Source organism: Protopterus annectens, chromosome 2.part1 (assembly GCF_019279795.1).
Source record: "Protopterus annectens isolate FY-2018-M chromosome 2.part1, PAN1.0, whole genome shotgun sequence".
Lineage (NCBI taxonomy): Eukaryota > Metazoa > Chordata > Ceratodontiformes > Protopteridae > Protopterus > Protopterus annectens.
In genome coordinates, this window is record NC_056729.1 from 1,495,607,690 (window position 1) to 1,495,628,700 (window position 21,011).

Genomic DNA, 21,011 nt, shown 5'->3' on the forward strand with positions numbered 1-21,011 from the left:
TTAATCAGGTGATTAATCTCCTGGTTTTCTTCCCAAATTTTCAAAATAAGGGAGTGTACAAATTGCACTTGTTAGATGTGCATAGACATTTACGTTTTTACCTGCACAGGACCAAATCCTTTCGTAAGTCTGACCAACTCTTTATTTCCTATTCTAAGCCTTTCTTAGGAAAACCAGTGCCGAAGGTCACTATTGCCGTTGGATTTCCCAGTGTATTACCCTGGCATATATGGCTAATGGGTTATCACTAACAGTTCATGTGAAGGTGCATTCCAATAGATCTATGGCTACCTCAGTGGCCTTTTGGTCCAGAGTATCTATGGACGATACTTGCTCTGCGGCCACTTGGGCTTCTTCACATACCTTCACCTTGCATTATAAGCGGGACATTCTATCCAGGAACAGGGCATCCTTTGGCTCTGCCATGCTTTGGAATATCATTCCATGAGGGCCTCCCAGGTGTTTAGTAGCTGGGGACTCTGTCCCACAGGTTGAAGACCAAATGAGGACAACAACTTCAGATAAAGAAGTTATGAACTCACCATAAAATTCCATCTGAGTTATTGATCTTCATTTGTCTTCAGCCATCCCTCCCTCCTTCCCCTTGCCTTGCATAGACTGTGTGATGGTCTGGCTGGTAGAGGATATGGTCACCACCGGGGTGCATCTTGTTCTCCTTGCTTATGGAGATTTTGGCATGGGACAAGGTTTTGTTGGGTTAGGTTGGGTTACTAAGTTAGGCAGCAAATTCAATCTGAAGGAAGGAAGGAGATAGGGACATTATGGGTAGGGGAGGAGCTTGGAGCTCGGATTAGATGCTGGATATGCGGCCGAGTCGGATCCATGCCGGATCTGGGAACCCACAGGTTGAAGACAAATGAAGAGCACCAACTCAGATGGAACGTTATAGTGAGTACATAACTTCTTTTTGTCAGGCATGGCATGGAACCATAACTGCAAACTCGTTTGCTAGTTTTTCTGATCAAGCATAACTTTACAGTTGTTCATTTCCATATACATGTAACTTTGCTTTTGTGAAATTTAGCACAGCATTTAAGAATTAGACTAACAAGAAGTATCTTATTAACTTGTTGGATTAGTACATATCATAACCACTGACCTCTTGTTAACCAACTAAATAAACTGATTAAACCTTTATCAACTTTAAACCTACATTACTTGGTCTGATATAAGCCTGCATAAATGTATATTTGCTTACCAAGTGTCTTTGTGTTCACTTTTGAATATGTACATTGAGCTACTATTGTTCTGAGTTTTTGAAAAGTCATTTTCATTTTATGTTAAAACATTAGAAACTCAACATTATGGATATTTTTTTCGCTGGGACTCCCCTAAAAAGTGGCTCTGTTGAACTTAGTTGGACATGCCTGCTAACAACATTGAAATAAAATAAATAGTACTATTTCTGAAAAATTGCAAGTCGTCTAAAAGGCAGCTGATCTGTTAAGTACTAGAATCCATTCAGCCAGTGGTAAGTCCTTGGTCTTAATTCAGTAACTTAGTGCCTCACCACTGTGTAAAGTTATTTACAGCAAATCAGTCCGAGAACAGAAATTAGAGCAGCTGAGAGACGACTGCTTGTCTCAAATGATCAGACTGTAGACCAAAGAATTTGAACAGATACAGTTTTTGAACCAGGTGAACTCCTGAAACCCACACAGATCTTTTCAGGAGTGACTTGGTAGCATTGCCTGACTAGTTACCCAGTATGACACTGATGGAATTGAACCTTGGTCTATAATGTGGGGTGAAGGAACAAGGACTATGTTTCACAAACTTCAACTTTAATTTCAAATTTATTAAGATGTTTTTGCTCAAACACATCAGATCAAAGTAAAAATCCAATCCAGTTGCTGACAGATAGTCAAACAGCTCACTGAATATGTGATAAGTGTTAAAAGAAATGTGAAATAAAAGCCCATCCCATTAAATTGCTGGTTTCACTGTATCTCTGTTTTTCTAAGGGCTTGAAGGAGGGGAATAAAAGCACATTTCTTGTGATATTTTTGCCTGAGCAGTCTGGATTTGTAAAGGACATTTGCCAATCTCTGATGTAATTGGTCTACCAGTACAAGGTTTGTCCCATACTGAAAACTACCAATGTAACAGAATATTTTAGTTTTGAGCAGAGGCTAAGAAGCATGGTGATTGTCAGAGTGAACGAGCAATTGAATAAAATTAGTGAAAAACGTACTTTCACAGTCTATAGACTTTAAAACAGGCATTAGTTCCATGGGGTTTCTACAGGTAAGAAAAAAAAAACGATGGTTTCTCTGTAACACTTCTCAGCAATATAATCAGCTGCAGTAAGGGAGTTTATTTTAAGTTAGCTGAGTACAGATAGCACTACAAATGAGAAGCAAAGAGGTTCTTGGGATACTGGAAATGTATACTGCCTGCCAGACACACAGACATTGCCTAGTAGCACAGAAAAAACAAATAAAAATGTGCGGACTTTATGTGTTGTGACAGCAAATGTGCTTTGATTTGGATAGCATCCTGACAGGTGGGACATACTGGTATTAAAGGATGAAACTGGAAATGAAAATATCAACCTGTTTAAATTCATTCTTTCTTGGCCAGAATAGGGGAACATTGGATAAACTTTGTGTTCTTTTGCATATGTTACATGATGTACTTGAATATGTGGTTGATGCTGTTAAACATAAGATGTTCTATATGTATGGAACATATAGAGTCTAAAGGTGCATTAATCTAAATTAATATGCAGCATACTTTGTATAGTTATAGCACAGCTTTTTTTTATTTTCAGACATTCAAAAGGAATGCTTTGAATCCTACATTAAATGATCTTGCATTATTTCTCCTGCAGTGAGTCTAATATTAATCACAATATCCCCATCGTTTCATTTGGCGACAATGTTCTTTGGCTTTTGGACTGCTTTTTTAATACTACAACATTCTGAATATTTGTTGATTTTCTTAATGTGGTTTGTTAAATTGTGCATTGATGAGTTTCTGTCATTTACAAGGTACTGTTGTCATTCTCTTACAGGCATTACAAATACATCAAATTATACTGTTTGTTAGTTATGGCAATGCCACAAATGGTGTAATACAGCTGTAAAGTATGAAATTCATTGCCCAAAGGAAATGAATTAAATGATTTACACTACCTGTTATACATAAAATGGGTAGATTTGTAAATGAAGGATGTTTGCTAGAATATGTGACATAAAAATAGTACATTATGCAGTTTTCTGCATTTAAATAAAGTCAATGGCCTAATACAAATTTGACATATGCTCTCAATTTAAAAATGACACTCTGTCTTTCCTGTCCATGTGACATACAGGGATGAAGCTCTGAGTACTCTCCACATGACCCATGTTCAGTGAGTAGTATGGGCATGGGGGGATGGGAGCAGGCAGCTGATGCCTTCTCGACCATCCAGGGGGTGGGTAGAGGCATCAGCCTGCTGTATTAGTGACATCTTCTGGAAGACGCACACTCTCCTATCCTCCTCTATGAAAATGAGGACCACCACTTAGTTTTACTTGTGCAGATATTTACTTCCATGCAACACTGAATAGGTGCATTAACCATGACGCTGCCAGCAAAATACAGCACCTAAAACATTTCCAGCCAGACCTCATCTGTTTGAGTGGTCTTGCCTCTATGGAACTGCTTAGTCACTGCAGTCATCTCATCTACAGTAACTGCCCCAGTCCTACTAGTTGCTTCTGCACTGCTTCATCAAAGAAAAGCATGTTACTGGCATCCAAGAATTCCTCAAAGGTTTTCTTTCTATACCCAACAATATTCCTATTCAAGGTCAGTGTTCCTGCAGCCTTTTGATGAAAAACCTGGGAAGACTTCTAACAACCTTTCATAAATCACTGCATAATTTTCCAGAACATCTCTGAGGCTGTCCAAAAGTCATTCTCGATATTCTTCAGAAAACTTCCAACACTTGAGCTTTCATTTAAGTGACTATGAGAGAACTGCTGCTTTTTAGGCCTGTTCATACCTACTGACCAAATCTGGAGATTTGCCTGCTAGCACTGCACAGAATGCATCTTTATGTGACTCTACGGCATGACACTCCTATGTTTGTAATTTCCATTCGGATTGTATGCTCCCAGTCTTTCCCTCCACCTATAGGAGAAAGTTTTCCAGAGGTGGGAGTTAAACTCACCCACTTAGAAATATCTGCTACATATTGCCAGGGCATCCTCACTACATGTTTGAGATTCCTAGATCTGTAGAGCCATCATCACAAGCAGTAGACCCAGCTCACTGCCAAGTGGTGATTATCCATCAGCTCTGCAACCATCTTGACTCAAATGTCCAGAACATATGATCTCAGGGTTGATGACATGACTACAAAGTCAAGCAAAGATGTCTGAGCCAAAATATTTCTTGTACAAAATGCAATTATATGTATCCCTTTCTTCAAAGACATCATTCTTTATGGATAGTCTGTGATTAAAACAAAAATACAGTAACACTTCCCCCCTAAGTTTCAGCTTACACAGGCCATTCCTAAAGGTAATTCTGTCATACCTCATGTGAATATTGAGGTCTACTTACACGCTACAATGTTAGTGAGTGTTTCTCACTGAAGCACTTCACCCATGGTCTGCAAGAATGCCAGATACTCTAAACAGCTGTTAGATGCTTATGCAGCAACATAAGAAACATTGTTTTTCTCAAACACAGTCACACTGCTGCAACCATTTCATCTACTAATACAATCTCCAATTGCAAGACACACAGCTAGGGCCTGGTGGGTATCTTCACACTCATTTATGGCCTTTTCAGAGGATCAACTCCAGATGAGGGGGAAGACCACTTTCTAGCCAAGAATAATAGTTCCAAAACCAATGTTACGTATACAGATTGATCCAGCTGATATAAGAGCCTGGTCTTTTCAAATGCGCTCCATTTTTGTTTGCCATTTCGCTGGCATTGCAACTAATACCACCCTTCACCTTGAGGATGGTGAGCCCACAGCACAGTCCCATCACCTTTCACCTTGCAAGTGGTAAGCCCACATAGAGGCCCAACTCAGTACTTTTGAGCTGACCTCATCTGGACTACAGGAAATGACTCAGCTCTCAGGAAATGGATGATGAACACCACTCCAAAGGCAAGTCCCAGTATTTCTGATCTTGATGAGGGTCTTTGATTCTTTAAATGAACTATTATGAAGTTTAAAAAAATTGACCACTGCTGGTCAGGCTGTTCTCAGATCAATCTGCCAAGGTTAATCCTACAAGGATCACAAAATATCAGACAATATATCTCCAAGGGCCACAGAGTATACACAGAACCTTATCCATAATAAGTTTGCAATCCCAGAAATGATTATATGTTATTTTTTATTTTATTTTATTATTAGTTTTCAGTGAAGTGTATTTACTGAAGCTAGAGCTATAATTTTCTGGGGAACATAGGAAGTAATTTAGCTTGGTTATGTGTTGTGTATGTACTAGCTGAGAAGCTTCTGACCTGGGCCTCCACATTTGTAGTCCAGCACACTGACAATTGCATCATAATGTCCTTTTCAATCACTTTGTGAATACTGCATTAGTCATTTCAGTGGCTTAAAGTCAGTGTTTTCACCAAACAGTTCAATGCCAAATCATTTACCATGCTGGGTTACTTTGGTTATCCATTCACAGACTAATTCAGACAAATAATTCAATGTATATGGCTTTATTCATATTTTAAATATGCATATTTTTCATGTTGCTTTGTGTCTTTTACTCTACAGGAGACTTTTATAGTATTTTGAGCATTTACATAAATACTAAAAGTCAGATAGCAAAATAGTAAAAGAAACACAAGCTTAGAATTTACTGGCAAAATCTTGGAATTTGAAAAGCTGAAAGCAGAATATTATTACTATAATTAACAGAAATCATAATCCTTGCAAACACTGAGGTAAGTGTGAAGAGAAACTGGGCGAAATACAGCAGTTTATATAGTGCAAAAAATACTATGTAAGTTATTGCTTGTTAATTCTACTAATCATGGAAACAAAATTTGCTTTACTTGTTGAAAATAGTAGTTGACTAAATTATAAGCCAGTTTACTTCAAGCAATAATCAATGTTTGATTAAAAAGGGTGTGGCTTTGTAAGCATTCTAATAAGCTGTTGTTGCACAGTTACCCAACACACATCAGGAAATCAATTTACTATAACCCAGGGCAGCCACATGGACAAATCTAAATAAATTTAGATGGAAGCTTGATTCACACATCCACCACCAAAAGTTCTGGTTTTCTTTCTCCCTTACTTTGCAATCAGTTTTCTCACCTTTTGTTATGCTTAGTAGCTTTGTCTGATCAGGTGAAGATAGTACATGTGAATCTACATCTGTGAAAAAGAGATAATGATTTTTATAATAATTTCTCATTTTTCATTATATTCTATCTGTTTGAGCAAGTGCAGTCATAAATCACTTATACAACTAGCTACACCCATGATGCAGCCAAAGCACAAAGGAAAAGGTCATCATGCCCATTTACGAAAGTGCACCCTACATTTACTGCAATGGGGTTAAACAGATGTTGCCAAATATGATGCTAACTTACCCACATCTGAAAGTTAAATTAGTGAACCCCAATTAAGCTACATTTTCTGTAATAAACTGTAACCTTAAATCAGACATCTTGTCTTGATTAGTTATTTATATCATCACTGGTACCCACATTTAAACAAATTCATACAGTTTTGTTCAACTATAAGCTAAGCCCAGATAGCAAGCCATGTTTAGTTATGCACAGTGGCCTTGGTAACCATATTACATACCATGTTATTTACCTAAGAACAGCATAGTACCGTATCTCACGAAATGTATTTGAGCTGGGTTTACATATTTTAATCCTCAGCAGCAGCAAGCCACACAAGCATGAAAAGATTTACTAAGAACGGTTGAGTATGAAACAGATGAATCTGCAGCTCACTGACAAAAACTGCACAAGCTGCAGCCCACTGCATCCCCCCCCCCCCCCACATACATTTTTTTTATTACGGAATGCTTCTATTACAATGCTGGCACTCACTCACTCTTGTTTTGAAATTTCCTTTGTCTCTTGTCTCTGTGGTTTTAAAATCATATAGTTGGCATGTAAGTAAAGTGGTATGGATTGCAGGGAAAACTTGTCCCCTGCAAAAATACTTGTTTTAGTTTATTTTTCATCTTGCTGAAGCTTTGACCAGTTATGTCCATCTGGTTAGAGCTTCAACCAGTAGTTATTTAAGGATGTAATAGAAGCAGTAGTATTTAGCTAACAAGGTTTATGTTAGGTGAATGCAGCTTTCTTAAAGAGTCTATATGGTAAACAATATGCTAATTGGCAGAATTCAAAGCATAAGGCATGGCTACCAGTGGTATTATGAAGTTACTGGAAAACCCATCTCGCAAGCTCAAAGTTGCAAGTCTTTCTGATACACTTACTACAGGTTATACATGCTGAAGTGCCAGTGTATGCATTTTATTTATTTATTAAAGTTCGTTAACTGAGTAAGTGATCTTGTCCAAGGACCCTTTTCAGTCATCACCTGGGCCATCAGGGAAAAAACAAAGTAAATAAGTTACAAAAAACAGCAAACAGAAGGGCACTATAATACAAAGTTATTCTGTTACGAATAAAGGAGACATTAATAACAACATAAAATGGCACTGGAAGCAGAGAAAAGGTAGAAAATGAGTACATGCTAAGCAGCTTTCCAGCACGCATTAAACTGAAAATTTTATAAGAAATTAATAACTGAGAAAGGGCAGGCAGTACCATATACTATGCAACTAACAGGTGTCATTGAATAGTCTAAGTACATAGTGTAAAAATATTTGTAATAATTTATCACAGTGATACTAGAAAAATGAGATAGGCTCAAATACAGATGAACATTTCATAAATCAGTGGTACAGGAGTGGATTAGCTGGAGAATCTGGGGAGTTAGCAAGTGCCTCTGAAGCAAGAGCCTTTGTTAAGTTCAGCCACGTGTGACTTCAGGTTTTGTTTGAATGCAGTCACATTGTTGCATTTCCCGATGTCTTCTGGAATGTTATTCTGATATGATAGTGCAATTTTATCAAACTCTCTTTTTTTTTTAAACAAATTTTTTTTGAGCTTACAATCAAAAATCAACAACCAAAAAATTCAAACATAAATAAAGAACAAATAAACAACTACTCATAACTATATACAAATATCCATGACGTGTCAGCATAAGCATATTTACAAAACATGTATTTATCTAATAAAGTTTGCAATTTTTTCCAGGCTAGTTTTTTGTGTGTTATATTAGATGTTCTAATAGAGTTGGTTTGCATTTCTTTTTTACAGACATATTTTGCTAATCTTAAAAAAAATCAGTGAATAAAAGTTCCTGTTTATTCTCCAAATTTAATGTTATAATCTTGCTAGCAATGGCCAAAATTGACCAAAAAATGTAATGTTATAATCTTCCTAGCAATGGCCAAAACTGACCAAAGAAGAGGTATCTATGTTTAGGAATTACACTTGGGACAGGAACATTAAATAATTGTAGGGAATCAGTAATATGACAATTGTCTGACCACAGTGCCTTTACAAAATATTTAAAATCATACCAATATTGCAATATATTTCTACACCGAATGAATATTTGAACCCAATTAGCTTCTAAGGCTTCACCATACCGCCAAAATTTCATTTCCATACATTTAGTAATAATGATGGCAATTTTGTGTGGTGTGAAAAAACTTCTATGAAGAAATTTCCAGGTGAATAATTTCCAATATAAAGATGTGGTGTTATTTATATTTTAATAGTTGTTTCCTATTATCAGAAGATAGGGAGGGAATCTTTATTGATTTTTGTAGAATAACTCCTTTAAGTTGAGTCAAAGGTCAAACATTCTACCCTTAAAATTTTGTATATAGGAGAAATATGTAATTTTTGTGAAATGTTCATTGAGTTACAACACATAAAAAGTTGCAGCAGTGATGGTATGGAGTCTGAATCTGAATTTATTGTAAGCCTCAATCTACATTCAATAAATTGCCTTAAAGATTGCAAGGATAACCAATTGTCTTGTTTAATGTTAAACCTAGTTAAAAGAAAGTTTATTGTTTGCATTTTATTTTTATTTATAAATTGATACCAGAATTTTAAATTATTGTCTTTAAAGTTTAACTTCTTATTAACATTAAAAGATCCTAAACAATCAGAGGTGTAGGTGATGGGAAATATAAGAAAAAGTAGTTGTTTAACACTATAATTGCTTTCCATTGTATTTTTGAAAGCATAAAATATTTGATTTATACCATAAGAGATGTGGGCAATTTTTTTTACCATATATACAGAAGTCACGAAGTATCCAATATATTTTACTAATATTTAGTGGAAAGATTTATTTGTGTTTCAATCATATTACTAGAAATTATGTAAGCTTCATGCACTTGTTTCCAGCTTGAAACATAGTTTGGGGTAAGCCAATGGAGGACTATGTTAACAATAACTGCTTTTGAATACAATTCAACATCCGGAAATCCAATCCTATTACTGTTCCACACTCTAATATGCCAACTAAAGGCTATCCTTGGCCTTTGAGGAAACCAAAAGAATTTAAGTAATAAGGCATTTATTTGTTTAAAGAATTTTTTAGGTAGAGGTAAGATTAATGATTGTATATAGAACAAAATATTTGGCAAGATGACCATTTTGATCAGAGTTAGTCTAACCTCCATAGAAAAGAACATTTTGTTCCAATTGTTAATTAAATTAGTGATTACGTTTAGTAGATTAGTATAATTCAGTATGACTTGTTTCCTTCCAGGTGGATTTAAAGATAATTCCTAAATATTGCAAAGTATTATTCTCCCAATTAAGATTTTTATAGCTTTGTAAAAGTTTATTACCTTTCTTGTTAATTAATAAAGCTTTGTTTTTTGTCAAACTCTTTCTATAATCTGTAATTTCTAGAGGGGGGTGCCTAACAATTTTGGAGTTGATCATTGTTCCCTCTGAGAACAGATCTGATGCCTTTGGAACAGGCTATATTTTAATGATGGTCAATAACTATCACTGAGAAGTTTGTAGGAAAGGGAATTAAGCAGGAGACTTGCCCTAGCATGCTCTCAGAGTTATGTGAATTTGGCAATGGTAGTACAATGATAATCTCTCTGATCAGTGAGGTGATTATTTCTGACAAGTTTATTCTCAGGAGTTTGTATTAGAGCAGTGCTGTGTTTGGAGGATAATAAAACGAGAGGAAGAGGACACTCCAATCTGGTCTAATCTAGTACATGAAGTGCAACCATGTATGAGCACCCTGCTAGAGTATACCTTTCTGTAAAGTTCAAGAATGATAGAAATCTTGGAACCTTTTACTATGTGAATACTATATCCTGCATGCATAGCAAGGAGTCGAGCACAACATACTGACAATGGTTATTAACCATTTCTGTATGAGAATTTCTGCAACACCTGGTATAAAATGTGTAGGAGGAAAGACAGCAAAAGAAAGTATAAATGATAAATTAGGGTGAAAAAAATGTTTTTCTGGCGCATACAGTAACAAATAAGGAATACAATAAAGCACCTGCTATATGAAGATGGCTAAAAGACCATCCATTAATGTTTTGTGTAAACAGAGACAATTTGGTGATAACGTTTGAAGAAAAAAAATATGTAAAGTAATTTTGATACTTTAATGTGCAAAACATTTGTTTAAGGGAGTATAAGGGTCCCAGCTGAGCAACATAATGAGTACACTTTGTGTGTATCGCATGTTTTGTGCATGCAATTTCCAAAGGACACTTTTTCAGTAATACGAACTGTGATATTTAAACAGACTTATATTGTGCAAGCTGTACATATTAATACAATATAACAAATTATATGCAAAATGCAAGTATATTTTACTTTAAAAATGATTGAGTAAATCAAAATTAAATGTATATTTAGTAGCCATTCATTTACTGAATACACTGTCTAATTTATATGTTTTTTCACATTATGGAAAGTATTGCATCTAGAAATAATTTAAGTACACAGACTGCATAATACATTATTGGTCTGAATGTGCAAACAATGGGCATGGTTCATAAACTTAACTGTGACATGTGACATATACATGTCATGATTCATTCTTTATACTCATGAAGCAAACTTACACAGTATTGCATGGTTCTCCAACACTAAAATGTGCAGGACTGAGAAGGACTGGCTCCATGGCCATGTAGAATGCTAATGAGGCATTCTGGGGAAGAGGTGTATGCTATTTTGCCATGTGCTCTATCCTAGAATCACTCCAAGGAAGGAGTCTCACAGCCATAAAAGTACTTGATGGTAATTTTCTCTTTGTTTGCAAGTCAGAGTATAAAAAAATAATGATCTGTTTAATAATAATTAAAGAAAAATAATTATCATGTCAAAATCAAGGCCTAGGAAAAGACAATGAGCTTAACACAACAGAGTCCAGTACACACCCCTGTTGAAATGACAGGCTTTTGTGATATAATAAAATGAGATCACAATAAGCCATTTCAAAACTTTTCCCACCTTTAATGTGACCTATAACATGTACAATTAAATTGAAAAACAAAAAAATCTATTAGGGGAAAAAATATAAAAAATATACAATGTACAATACGCTGGTTGCATAAGTGTGAACACCCTTAAACTAATACTTTGCTGACGCACCTTTTGATTTAATTACAGCATTCAGTCTTCTTGGGTACACACCTGCCATCAGCTAAAGAGACTCTGATTAACTCCATTTACTCAGTTGCCTGCTATAGCAAAAGCCATGGTTTGCAGAGAGCTTACAAAGCATCAAAAGGATCTCATTGTTGAAAGGTATCAGTCAGGAGAAGGGTACAAACATTTTTTCATAGCATTGGATATACCATGGAACACAGTGAAGACAGTTATCAAAAAGTGGAGAAAAAATGGGACAACAGTGATGTTGCAAAGAACTGGACGTCCCTCCAAAATTGATGAAAAGACAAGAAAACTGGTCAGGGAGGCTCCCAAGAGACGTACAGCAACACTGAAAGAGCTGCAGGAATTTCTGGCAAAAACTGGTTGTGTACTATATGTGACAACAATCTCTTGTATTTTCCATATGTCTGGACTATGGGGTAAGGTTGCAAGACAGAACTCTTTTCTTACACAGAAAAACATCCAGGCTTGGCTAAAATTTGCAAAGCAATACCTCAAGACTCCCAAAATCATGTGGGAAAATGTGTTATGGTCTGAAGAGACCACGGTTGAACTTTTTGGCCACAATTCCAAAAGGTACGTTTGGCGCAAAAACAACACTTAACATCACAAAAAGAACACCATCCCCACGGTGAAGCATGGTGGTGGCAGTATCATGCTTTAGGGTTGGTTTTCTTCAGCTGGAACTGGGGCTTTAGTCAAGATGGAGGGAATTATGAACAGTTCCAAATACCAGTCACTTTTGGCCGAAAACCTTCAGGCATCTGCTAGAAAGCTGAAGCTGAAGATGAAGAGGAATTTCACCTTTCAGCACAACAATGACCCCAAGCATATATCCAAATAAACAAAAGAATGGCTTTACAAGAAGGAATTAAAGTATTGGAATATCCCAACCAGAGCCCAGACCTAAATCCAATAGAAAATCTTTGGGGTGACCTGAAGAGGGCTGTGCACAATAGATGCCCTCGCAATCTGACAGATTTGGAGTGCTTTTGCAAGGAAGAGTGGGCAAATATTGCCAAATCAAGAAGTGCCATGCTGATAGACTCCTACCCAAGAAGACTGACTGCTGTAATTAAATCAAAAGGTGCTTTGACAAAGTATTAGTTTAAGGATGTGCACACTTGTGCAACCAGCTTATTGTACGTTTTTTTATTTTTTATATTTTTTCCCCTAACAGATTTGTTTTTCAGTTGAATTGTACAGGTTATAGGTCACATTAAAGGTGAGAAAAGTTTTGAAATTATTTATTGTGGTCACATTTTTTTATATCACAAAAACCTGGCATTTTAACAGGGGTGTGTGCACTTTTTATATCCACTGTATATGCACTCTGTAGGATGATAGATACCTGTAAAAAGTAAAATTGTGGAAAATCATGTATCTAATGTTTTTCCTTCTTCCTCCAAATTATAATCCCTTTTGGACAAATACATCAAAGAGTCTGTTCCCATTCACCATAAGAATAATGTTAAATTTAAAAATAACCTCATATGATGGCATGCCCATATAAACAAACTTTACCATAAAAAGAATCTATAAGCTACCTGTAACTGATCCCTATTCCCCAATAAAAAGGGACTTAAATCGAATAAGTAAAAGTCTGAAGCATACCATCAAGGAGTGCAGGCCCAGAGGTTCCTACCAACTTTAAATATATATTCATAAGGCCTTCTACACTTCCATTAGGAAACTTACTAATGGTGCACATTACTGTGCTAAACTTATTTCCAGTGGTGTCTCGTATTCTGATACTGAAGTTATTGCTAATATCCTCACAAATAAATTAAATTGTAATTTCATTATTAATCCAACAAAGGGTTGTGGGAGGGGATGGAGCCTATTCCAGCACTCAGTGGGTACAAGGCACAAAAGCTGGTCCTGAATAGGGCATCATCCGATGGAAGGACATACACACAGTCACACTCACACTGCATGCACATCTACAGGCAGTTTCATTGTACTATACTACATTCATTGTACTATACTACATTCATTGTACTATACTACATTTCCTTAACAGCGGAAGACAATAAACCCATGTAGTCTGGTCTTTAAAGTGCTTTTAATGTCCTAACTTGCTTTCACAAATACCTTCCTGTTTAAACTTTTTCTAACTACTCTATGCCCTTTAGAATGCCTCTGTGGATTCCCTCTTTATTACCCACCCAGTAGTCTATTCTTTGGGGGCTACAACCCCCTCTGTGGAAAAGTACTTTCAGAGAACCAGGGTTTAGTTAGCCCCTGCAATCAGCTGCCCCCCCCATTCTTCTAGTTTAGAATGACCTCTTTTCAATTCTCTGGCATGACCTTATTGCCCTTTGTGTCTTCTGGTCTCAAGTGAGAAGAGCACTGGCTGCTCTAGGCTGTGGTCATCTTCCTTCCCCTAAATGCTAAGTATCATTCTGGTAGCTTTCCTTTGCATTCCTTCCACCAGTCTGCTTTCCTTATCCTTAAATGGCCTCTAGAACTGCACACAGAATATGAGGTGTGAACTGATCAATGCCTTGAAGAACAGGAGCATTTTGAAGAACAGTTCATTCACCTAATGCATGTCTTTGGGATGGTGGAAACCACAGCACTCAGTGAAATCCCATGCAGACAATGGGAGGATGTGGGCGCTACACAAAAGGCACCATAACCAGTAGCAGTACTGGAGAGCCGAGCTCTGTACGACAACACTAACTGCTGAAACAGCATGCTTCACTTGGACTTAAATGTATTTGTGAATATAATGAGCACAACACATCATGTCATAACATAACAACACCTTATCCATTTATTTGCACTATATACTTGTTACTAATATTAAGCAGAGTGACCTGAGAAGCTGTGTGTCAGTTTGATTTTTCATCTTCCTGTCAGATGCCATCACGAACAGCAAGAAAATCAGCTACACTGGAAGCAGTAAACTTCCATAGCTCCATAACTAGAGCAGTCACATTTTTATATTTGCTAAACATTTAAAAGCACAGCCGCATACACTGCCATTTATCCTACTAATAGATGCCAAAAGAAAAGACTGTGAAAAAGAAAATCAGTCCTTTTGCCAACGCTGTAGATGAATTTTTACATGGACTGAAATCTTAAAGGCATCTCCTGACTCTTCCAAGCAAGCGTCTCTTAGTTTATAGTTGTCAACCTTAATATAATTTTCTGTGTATTCTTGCCCACATAATGAGAATTCCCTCCCAGTTCCAAATTAAGAACATTATAGCCAAATGCTCTGAAAAAAAGAAATCAAAAGCAAATGTAATTATATGTTAGATTCACTGGTCATTCAGAAGCTGTGACGTCAGCCTCTTATTAAGTAGCATGGAATACTGTCCAGGCCAAAAAGCCCTACTGTGAAGGTGAATTTCTGAAAGCCTGTCTCACAGATGTCGCTGTAATTCTGCAACCTGTAAACCACAGCGTACAAAAGAAAAATGCAGACCTGTACTTGTACTGTGTTTATATAAAATATTAGGTCTGAACGCTTGGGTTTCTGTAAATCTCCACTATCATAACTGGAATAGAGCTCAATATGATCATTTTTCACAATTGCTTATGAAACAGCATTATCCATGAGGAGTTTTGAGAAATAAATCTGCTCTATGCAAACTGACACAGCACTACCAACCCTACATGTTTTGTGTATGCATCTCACATAGGTAGTCACAAACATTAAATGGCTTATTCCTCTCATTCTGTAAAACTGCCAACATCATCAGTGTTATTTTAAGAACTCTATAGTTCTGGTACTTTATTATTTAGATTCCAAATAATACCCATAATACATTTCAGTTATACAATTCCAGCCTGATTATTTCCAGCCATGACGTTAACACAGAGCTCAGAGTAACTAATTATTTTAGAAGACATCTGTACTGCTAACCTATCAGAAATGTAATTACAGTGGAGAGAAGCGATTCATGAAAGATAAGCCTGTTTAGGCCAATAGGAACCAGAAAGCATTTCCATCATAAGTCTCTGTCTTTTGCACAAAATGTATATTACAGCTTGCTTTCCACTGACTAGAGAATGACAGCTCATATGCACTTAACACTTTTAACACATGCCAGAGTGTCTTGTTTGCTCATAATGTACATGGTTGGATAACTCAGCAAGTTCACTTCTCAGATCACTGTGTAAAGAGAATAGGCAGCTTCTTTCTTGTGGTGTTAACTGTCAGCAACATAGCAGCTCCAATTACTACTTGAGCGGACCAGGCCAAGGTATTTTTTATCAAAAGTTTAGAATCTTTTATAAAAAGAGATGAATAGTGCCAATATTTCTGGGCAGATGTAAGGGATCTGCTGCAGCGGTAATGACCTGTGCTCAGAACTGATAAGTCATTAAGTCTAGTTGGAATGGGAGGATTAAATACCATAGGGTCATCTATCCTTCTTCTATGGAAGGGTTGTCTGGGGAAGTGACAGGTTATTGATGACATTAGTGTGAGGCAATGAAGCATACATCTCCATACATTCTGCCCCGTGCCTAATGTGAGGAAGTCTTGCATCCGCCCCATTACGGTGCTTTTTTTGATGGTTTCATTCTTCTAACAGCCATTTCACTAGTAGTTTTTGATTAACCTTTTGTGGGTGCAACACTCTGTTACTTTGCACAGGTTGGAGCTAAGTCAGGAGTTCAAGATTGCACAGAATGCATGGCAGGTACTGTCAATCATGAATGGTAAGAGTAATTAGATCATCAGACAAAAGCAATCAGGAGGAATTTTTCGCACAGACAGGATAGCACAATGGACTGGACTCACTATGTGCTGTGAAGTTGCAACTATAACATGTGGAAGACATAAGGTTGATCTATTAGGGGATATAAGTGAGTAAGTATGTTATTGTCAGCAGTGCAACACATAGCACACTTGCTTCTGGTGCAGACGGCTGTGGGTTCTTTTCCCACACCAGGTAAATCAATTGCTGACACTATAGTGCAGAATTGGTGGGTGCGGTGCTGCACTCCTGAGAGTACTGTCCTTCAAATGAGATGTTAAACTGAGGCCCCATCTGCTTAGGTTAGTAGTAGCTCAGTTGGATGTAATAGATCCCATGGTATCTATCAAAAACAGTATGGGAAATTCCCCAATGCCCTGGCCAAATTTCCCTTAGTAGTATAAATACCACCTCAGGTCTCCCCTAAAAAGAGGTTAGTAGTCTACTGGACTAACCCAGTCAACAGAGGATGGATAAATAAATAAATAAATAAATAAAGGACACTATTGGATGATGTAGGTATGACTCTTACCAGTAGGTAGGAAATGACTAAGTTGTACTTCATCCCCAAAGTTAAGCTTCTGTTCTAGTTGATAAGACAATCCTTCTTTGGAGGAATTTACTACTCACAACATCCTTGTACAATGCACTCTTCTCTTATATTTAAATCTTGACAGTGTTAGTAAACAGTTTATGTGTGTTTTAATCTTAATTCTGGCTTTTTGTTTTACCCCCTACCATCACTATGTAGCCATGTCACCAGTTAGATCTTTCCCTCCAATCTATTCCAAATACCTGAATATGACAGGAAGAAAGACAAAGAACCACAGGATGAGGTTGCCACCCTTAAGAGGTTAGGAATTTCTCTTATTCTTCTAATAGCTCTACTCATTATCTAGCAGGCATAGTATAATGCCTGGTTATACCAAGCTGCTTGCGATGAACAATTCCAGATATTTCTGATGCATAACTGCTGTGCATCTGTCCTTCACTAGGCTCATGCTCTAGATTCCCTTTACATCAGTGCACAGTAATGGGCCTTCCCAAAGGCATACCTCTTTCTGAGAGACTTTGGCATACTCCCTCTCCTTAGGATGGGTGACCCAACCATAGCCATACACTCCCATCCCTTCCCAGCCAGCAATTTCCACTCTGAGACTACTAATCAGACATAGGTCATCAGAGCATAGCCATTATAGCACTCTGGTGGTAAATGCCTTTAAATATTAAAGAACATGCAGACAGAAAATGAATATTGTTGTGGCATACCTCTTTCTCAATGGCAGGCACAGTAAAGGCCTCATGGATGATAGTCACGCATCTTATCCCGGTCTTTACACAACATCCTAAGAGACATTACAAATGTCACATGCTGTATTACAGATAAATAAGCTGCTTCATTTTTGAGTTGTTAATCATTCTATAGTGTAGAAAAATAATATTATGGAATTAATATTTTTGAAGAAAGGTCATTATAAAGTTTTTTACTCATGTATTTAGTAAGAAGCCTTCAGACTATTTGATATTTTGAAGGAACAGGCAACCACCAAGAATTCCCTCTCTTCATAGTAGTTAGCACCTGGTTAGATGTTGTGACTTCAAACATTTAACTTACTCCTCAGTTATGAGCTGAATACCTGACAGGCTTGAAACGGTACAGTGCACCACGCTTTTATATGCCACAGTGAAACAAGTCTTGGACATATTTAATGTTGGGAGGGTGGCCTAATGGTTAAGGTGTTTGCCTTACAAACACAAGGTGCAGGGTTTGAGTCTCACAAGGGATAAATGACTAGGCTTAAAATGGCTTGCAAGGGCATTTAGCTTAGTACTAACCTATGAACCTAATACATGTAACAGTAGTGAAGATGAGAAAAAGAGCTCTGAGGTTAAGAGGAAGTGCTGGACAGTTTAACTCTCATAAACGAAATACAGGAAATTGTCCAGCATTGATCAGTTTTATAGAAGCTGTAGTAAAATGAATCATTTGCAGAGAGACATAAAAGAAAAACAAATAAACATTCAAAATAGTCTGCATGTTACTTGAGGCAAAAGAAGAAAATTATTTGTCTATAAATACTTTTAAAAATGAAAGAACTGACTCTCTGAAATCAGAAAGTAAAGATACTGTGAAAGAAACAATGTAAAAATATGGCTGGCAAGAGAAGTTCAGGATTAATAAACTAAGTCTTGAATTTTAAGTAGGTAGGGATGCAGATTATTATACTTTATCACAAATTATACAACAACCCCCCATTAATATTCCAAAATGTGCACGCTGATTGGTCAGCGTGCCCATTGTAAATCAGACTTATACTAATGGAAAAAGGTCCGGTCGCCGGACTTTTTCCATTAGTATAAGTCTTTTTTTTTTTTTTTTGAACAGCAACGGAGAACGGAAGAGCTCTGTTGCTGTTATCTTGCTATGTTAAATGAGTTTAACATAGCGAGATATCTTAAAAAAAGCAACGGAGATCTTCCTTTCCCCGTTGCTTTTTTTAAAGCTGTCTCGCTATGTTAAACCCTTTTAACATAACGAGACACCTTTTAAAAAGCAACATAGATCTTCCTTTCTCCGTCGCTTCCACAGACAACTCTAATGTACTGCGTAACCATATGTATGCGCAGTACATCAGAACTGCTGCAGAATACTGGACAGCTGCGGAAGGGCAGCAAGGAGGCATTATACAATGCCATTATTTAAGAAAAATATTTTTTTTCTTAAATAATGTCATTGTATAATAGCAATAACCCACTTCTGGGTGTGGGTAATGCTGGATTTACCCACGGTTGTCTTTGTTTGGCCACTATGGCTTCATCCTCGTGACCAAACCACACTAACCATGGGTAAATCCAGCATTACCCACACCCAGGCGTGGGTTATTGCTTAAATATTTTTAAATCAGTGAAGCTATAAGGCACTTAAATGAAAGCAGTATGCATGCTAGAATTAAAATAGAAAGTATTAGAGCCTTTCTCAAACAGTAACATTAGAGCAGGAAGGTCATTCACTTAATATTTTAAATCACTTGGTTTGAGAAGTCAGGGCATGGTGAAACATATTCACAGCATACAAGAACTGAGTAGATTTGTACAGGAACAGCTGCACAGATGCAGAGGCATCTTGAAAACTGTACATAGTCATCAACAAATGTATCTTTCATGATGATACAGATTTATTTACAGACTTGGATAATTTGCCAGAAGTCCATCAGATTCAGATAAGTCCAGATGCTTTTCCAATAATACATGTCCCAAATTAAGTCCCAGTAGCTATTAGGAATATTAACGGTCAGGAATTGATGGCTCAGATTTTTTTTGTAAAATTATCTGTAGGAATTACATTTATTCATGATTAAAATAATTACAATTTGGCAATCATGCAACAACTAATCAAAATACTTACTTTGTAATTATTTATCTTTGTATGTTTATGTATGCATTTTATTTCAGTGCTTGCGTCAATGAGCCAAGGTCATGGCTGAAGAGGGCTTTTGGACTAGCCCAACCACTCAAAGAAATAAGCAAAAACTCAACCATCAAACAAATAAATAAATACTGAAGGAAATGAAAAGTTTAGGTGTCATTAAGAACTAAAAAGCAGTAAAACAATGTGCAAATGTGCAAATAATACGGCCACTATTGTGAACCAGGACAAGAGTCACACTTGCAATGATCTGCAAGACCTGTGTAAAATAGTTAAAAAGAGTATTGATTATGGTTGAGGAGTCATTCTCAGCTACATTAAATGTAAAAAATAAAACTCTAAGTTCTGGACATTTATTAAGCCTTTAGGCACCTGTTTCTCTAATGTGCACCTGTTTCTCTAATGGGCACAGAAAGCCTGAAAATGGTTCATCTCCCATGCTCCTGCTTGTACATTTTTCATCTCATAATCCCCTGCTTACACTTAACAAGCGTGATAGAACTTGTTAGAGATTTGGGATGTATAACTAGGCTTAAAAATGCCCTTGTGGTCATTAGCCTAGTAAACACCTATGAACCTCTGGAAGGTCTATATTTCTGATTCATCAAATTTAGCATTCCTTCAGCTGCATAAGTATACCAAAGAGGAGCTGCATAAGTAATTGGGGCTTAGAAGGTGTTATGAATATAACCAGTGATTTGCTGGTAGGTGGTCAGATATAAGAGCATGACAAAAGACCGATATAACTACAAGACAGGCTGTAAAAGTACAGTTGTGTACACTTACCATAAATGCAGATGTTCGAGTCTGTTGCAGTCATCACATTTGGGTTATCCCTGCCAGGGTAGCCCTCGGCTGGCCCGAATTCCACAGGCTTAGTATTTCTGCATTGGTTGCTGACGCTTCAGGACTGACATCAGGTCGTCAGTAGTATCAAGTAAGGCAGCCAACACCATTACATCAGTTTTTCTTGCCCTAATTGTCAGGAGCCCCAAGTGGGAGCCAGGTTCTGGTGGAAGAACCTCACCAGCCGAAAGTAAATACCAAAATGTCCCTTGTAAGGAGAGAGAGAGAAAGAAGAGGAGGATGGAGGGAGGGAGAGAAACCAGGACTGCAACAGTGAATACACTCGAAGATCTACATTTATGGTAAGTGTACACAAC

General features: G+C 37.1%; 1 protein-coding gene across 6 annotated transcripts in view; it reads right to left on the bottom strand.

Moving 5' to 3' along the window:
• Positions 1-21,011, bottom strand: part of TP73 (tumor protein p73) — a 1,605,115-nt gene that overhangs the window by 229,959 nt on the left and 1,354,145 nt on the right. For 4 of the 6 annotated variants that reach the window (XM_044062957.1, XM_044062958.1, XM_044062961.1 and 1 more), the window contains one exon: positions 6,308-6,367. The exons of the other annotated variants lie outside the window; for them this stretch is intronic. In XM_044062957.1, coding sequence (XP_043918892.1) covers positions 6,308-6,367 — 60 coding nt within the window. The remainder of the gene's footprint in view (positions 1-6,307; positions 6,368-21,011) is intronic. 6 annotated transcript variants of the gene reach the window in all.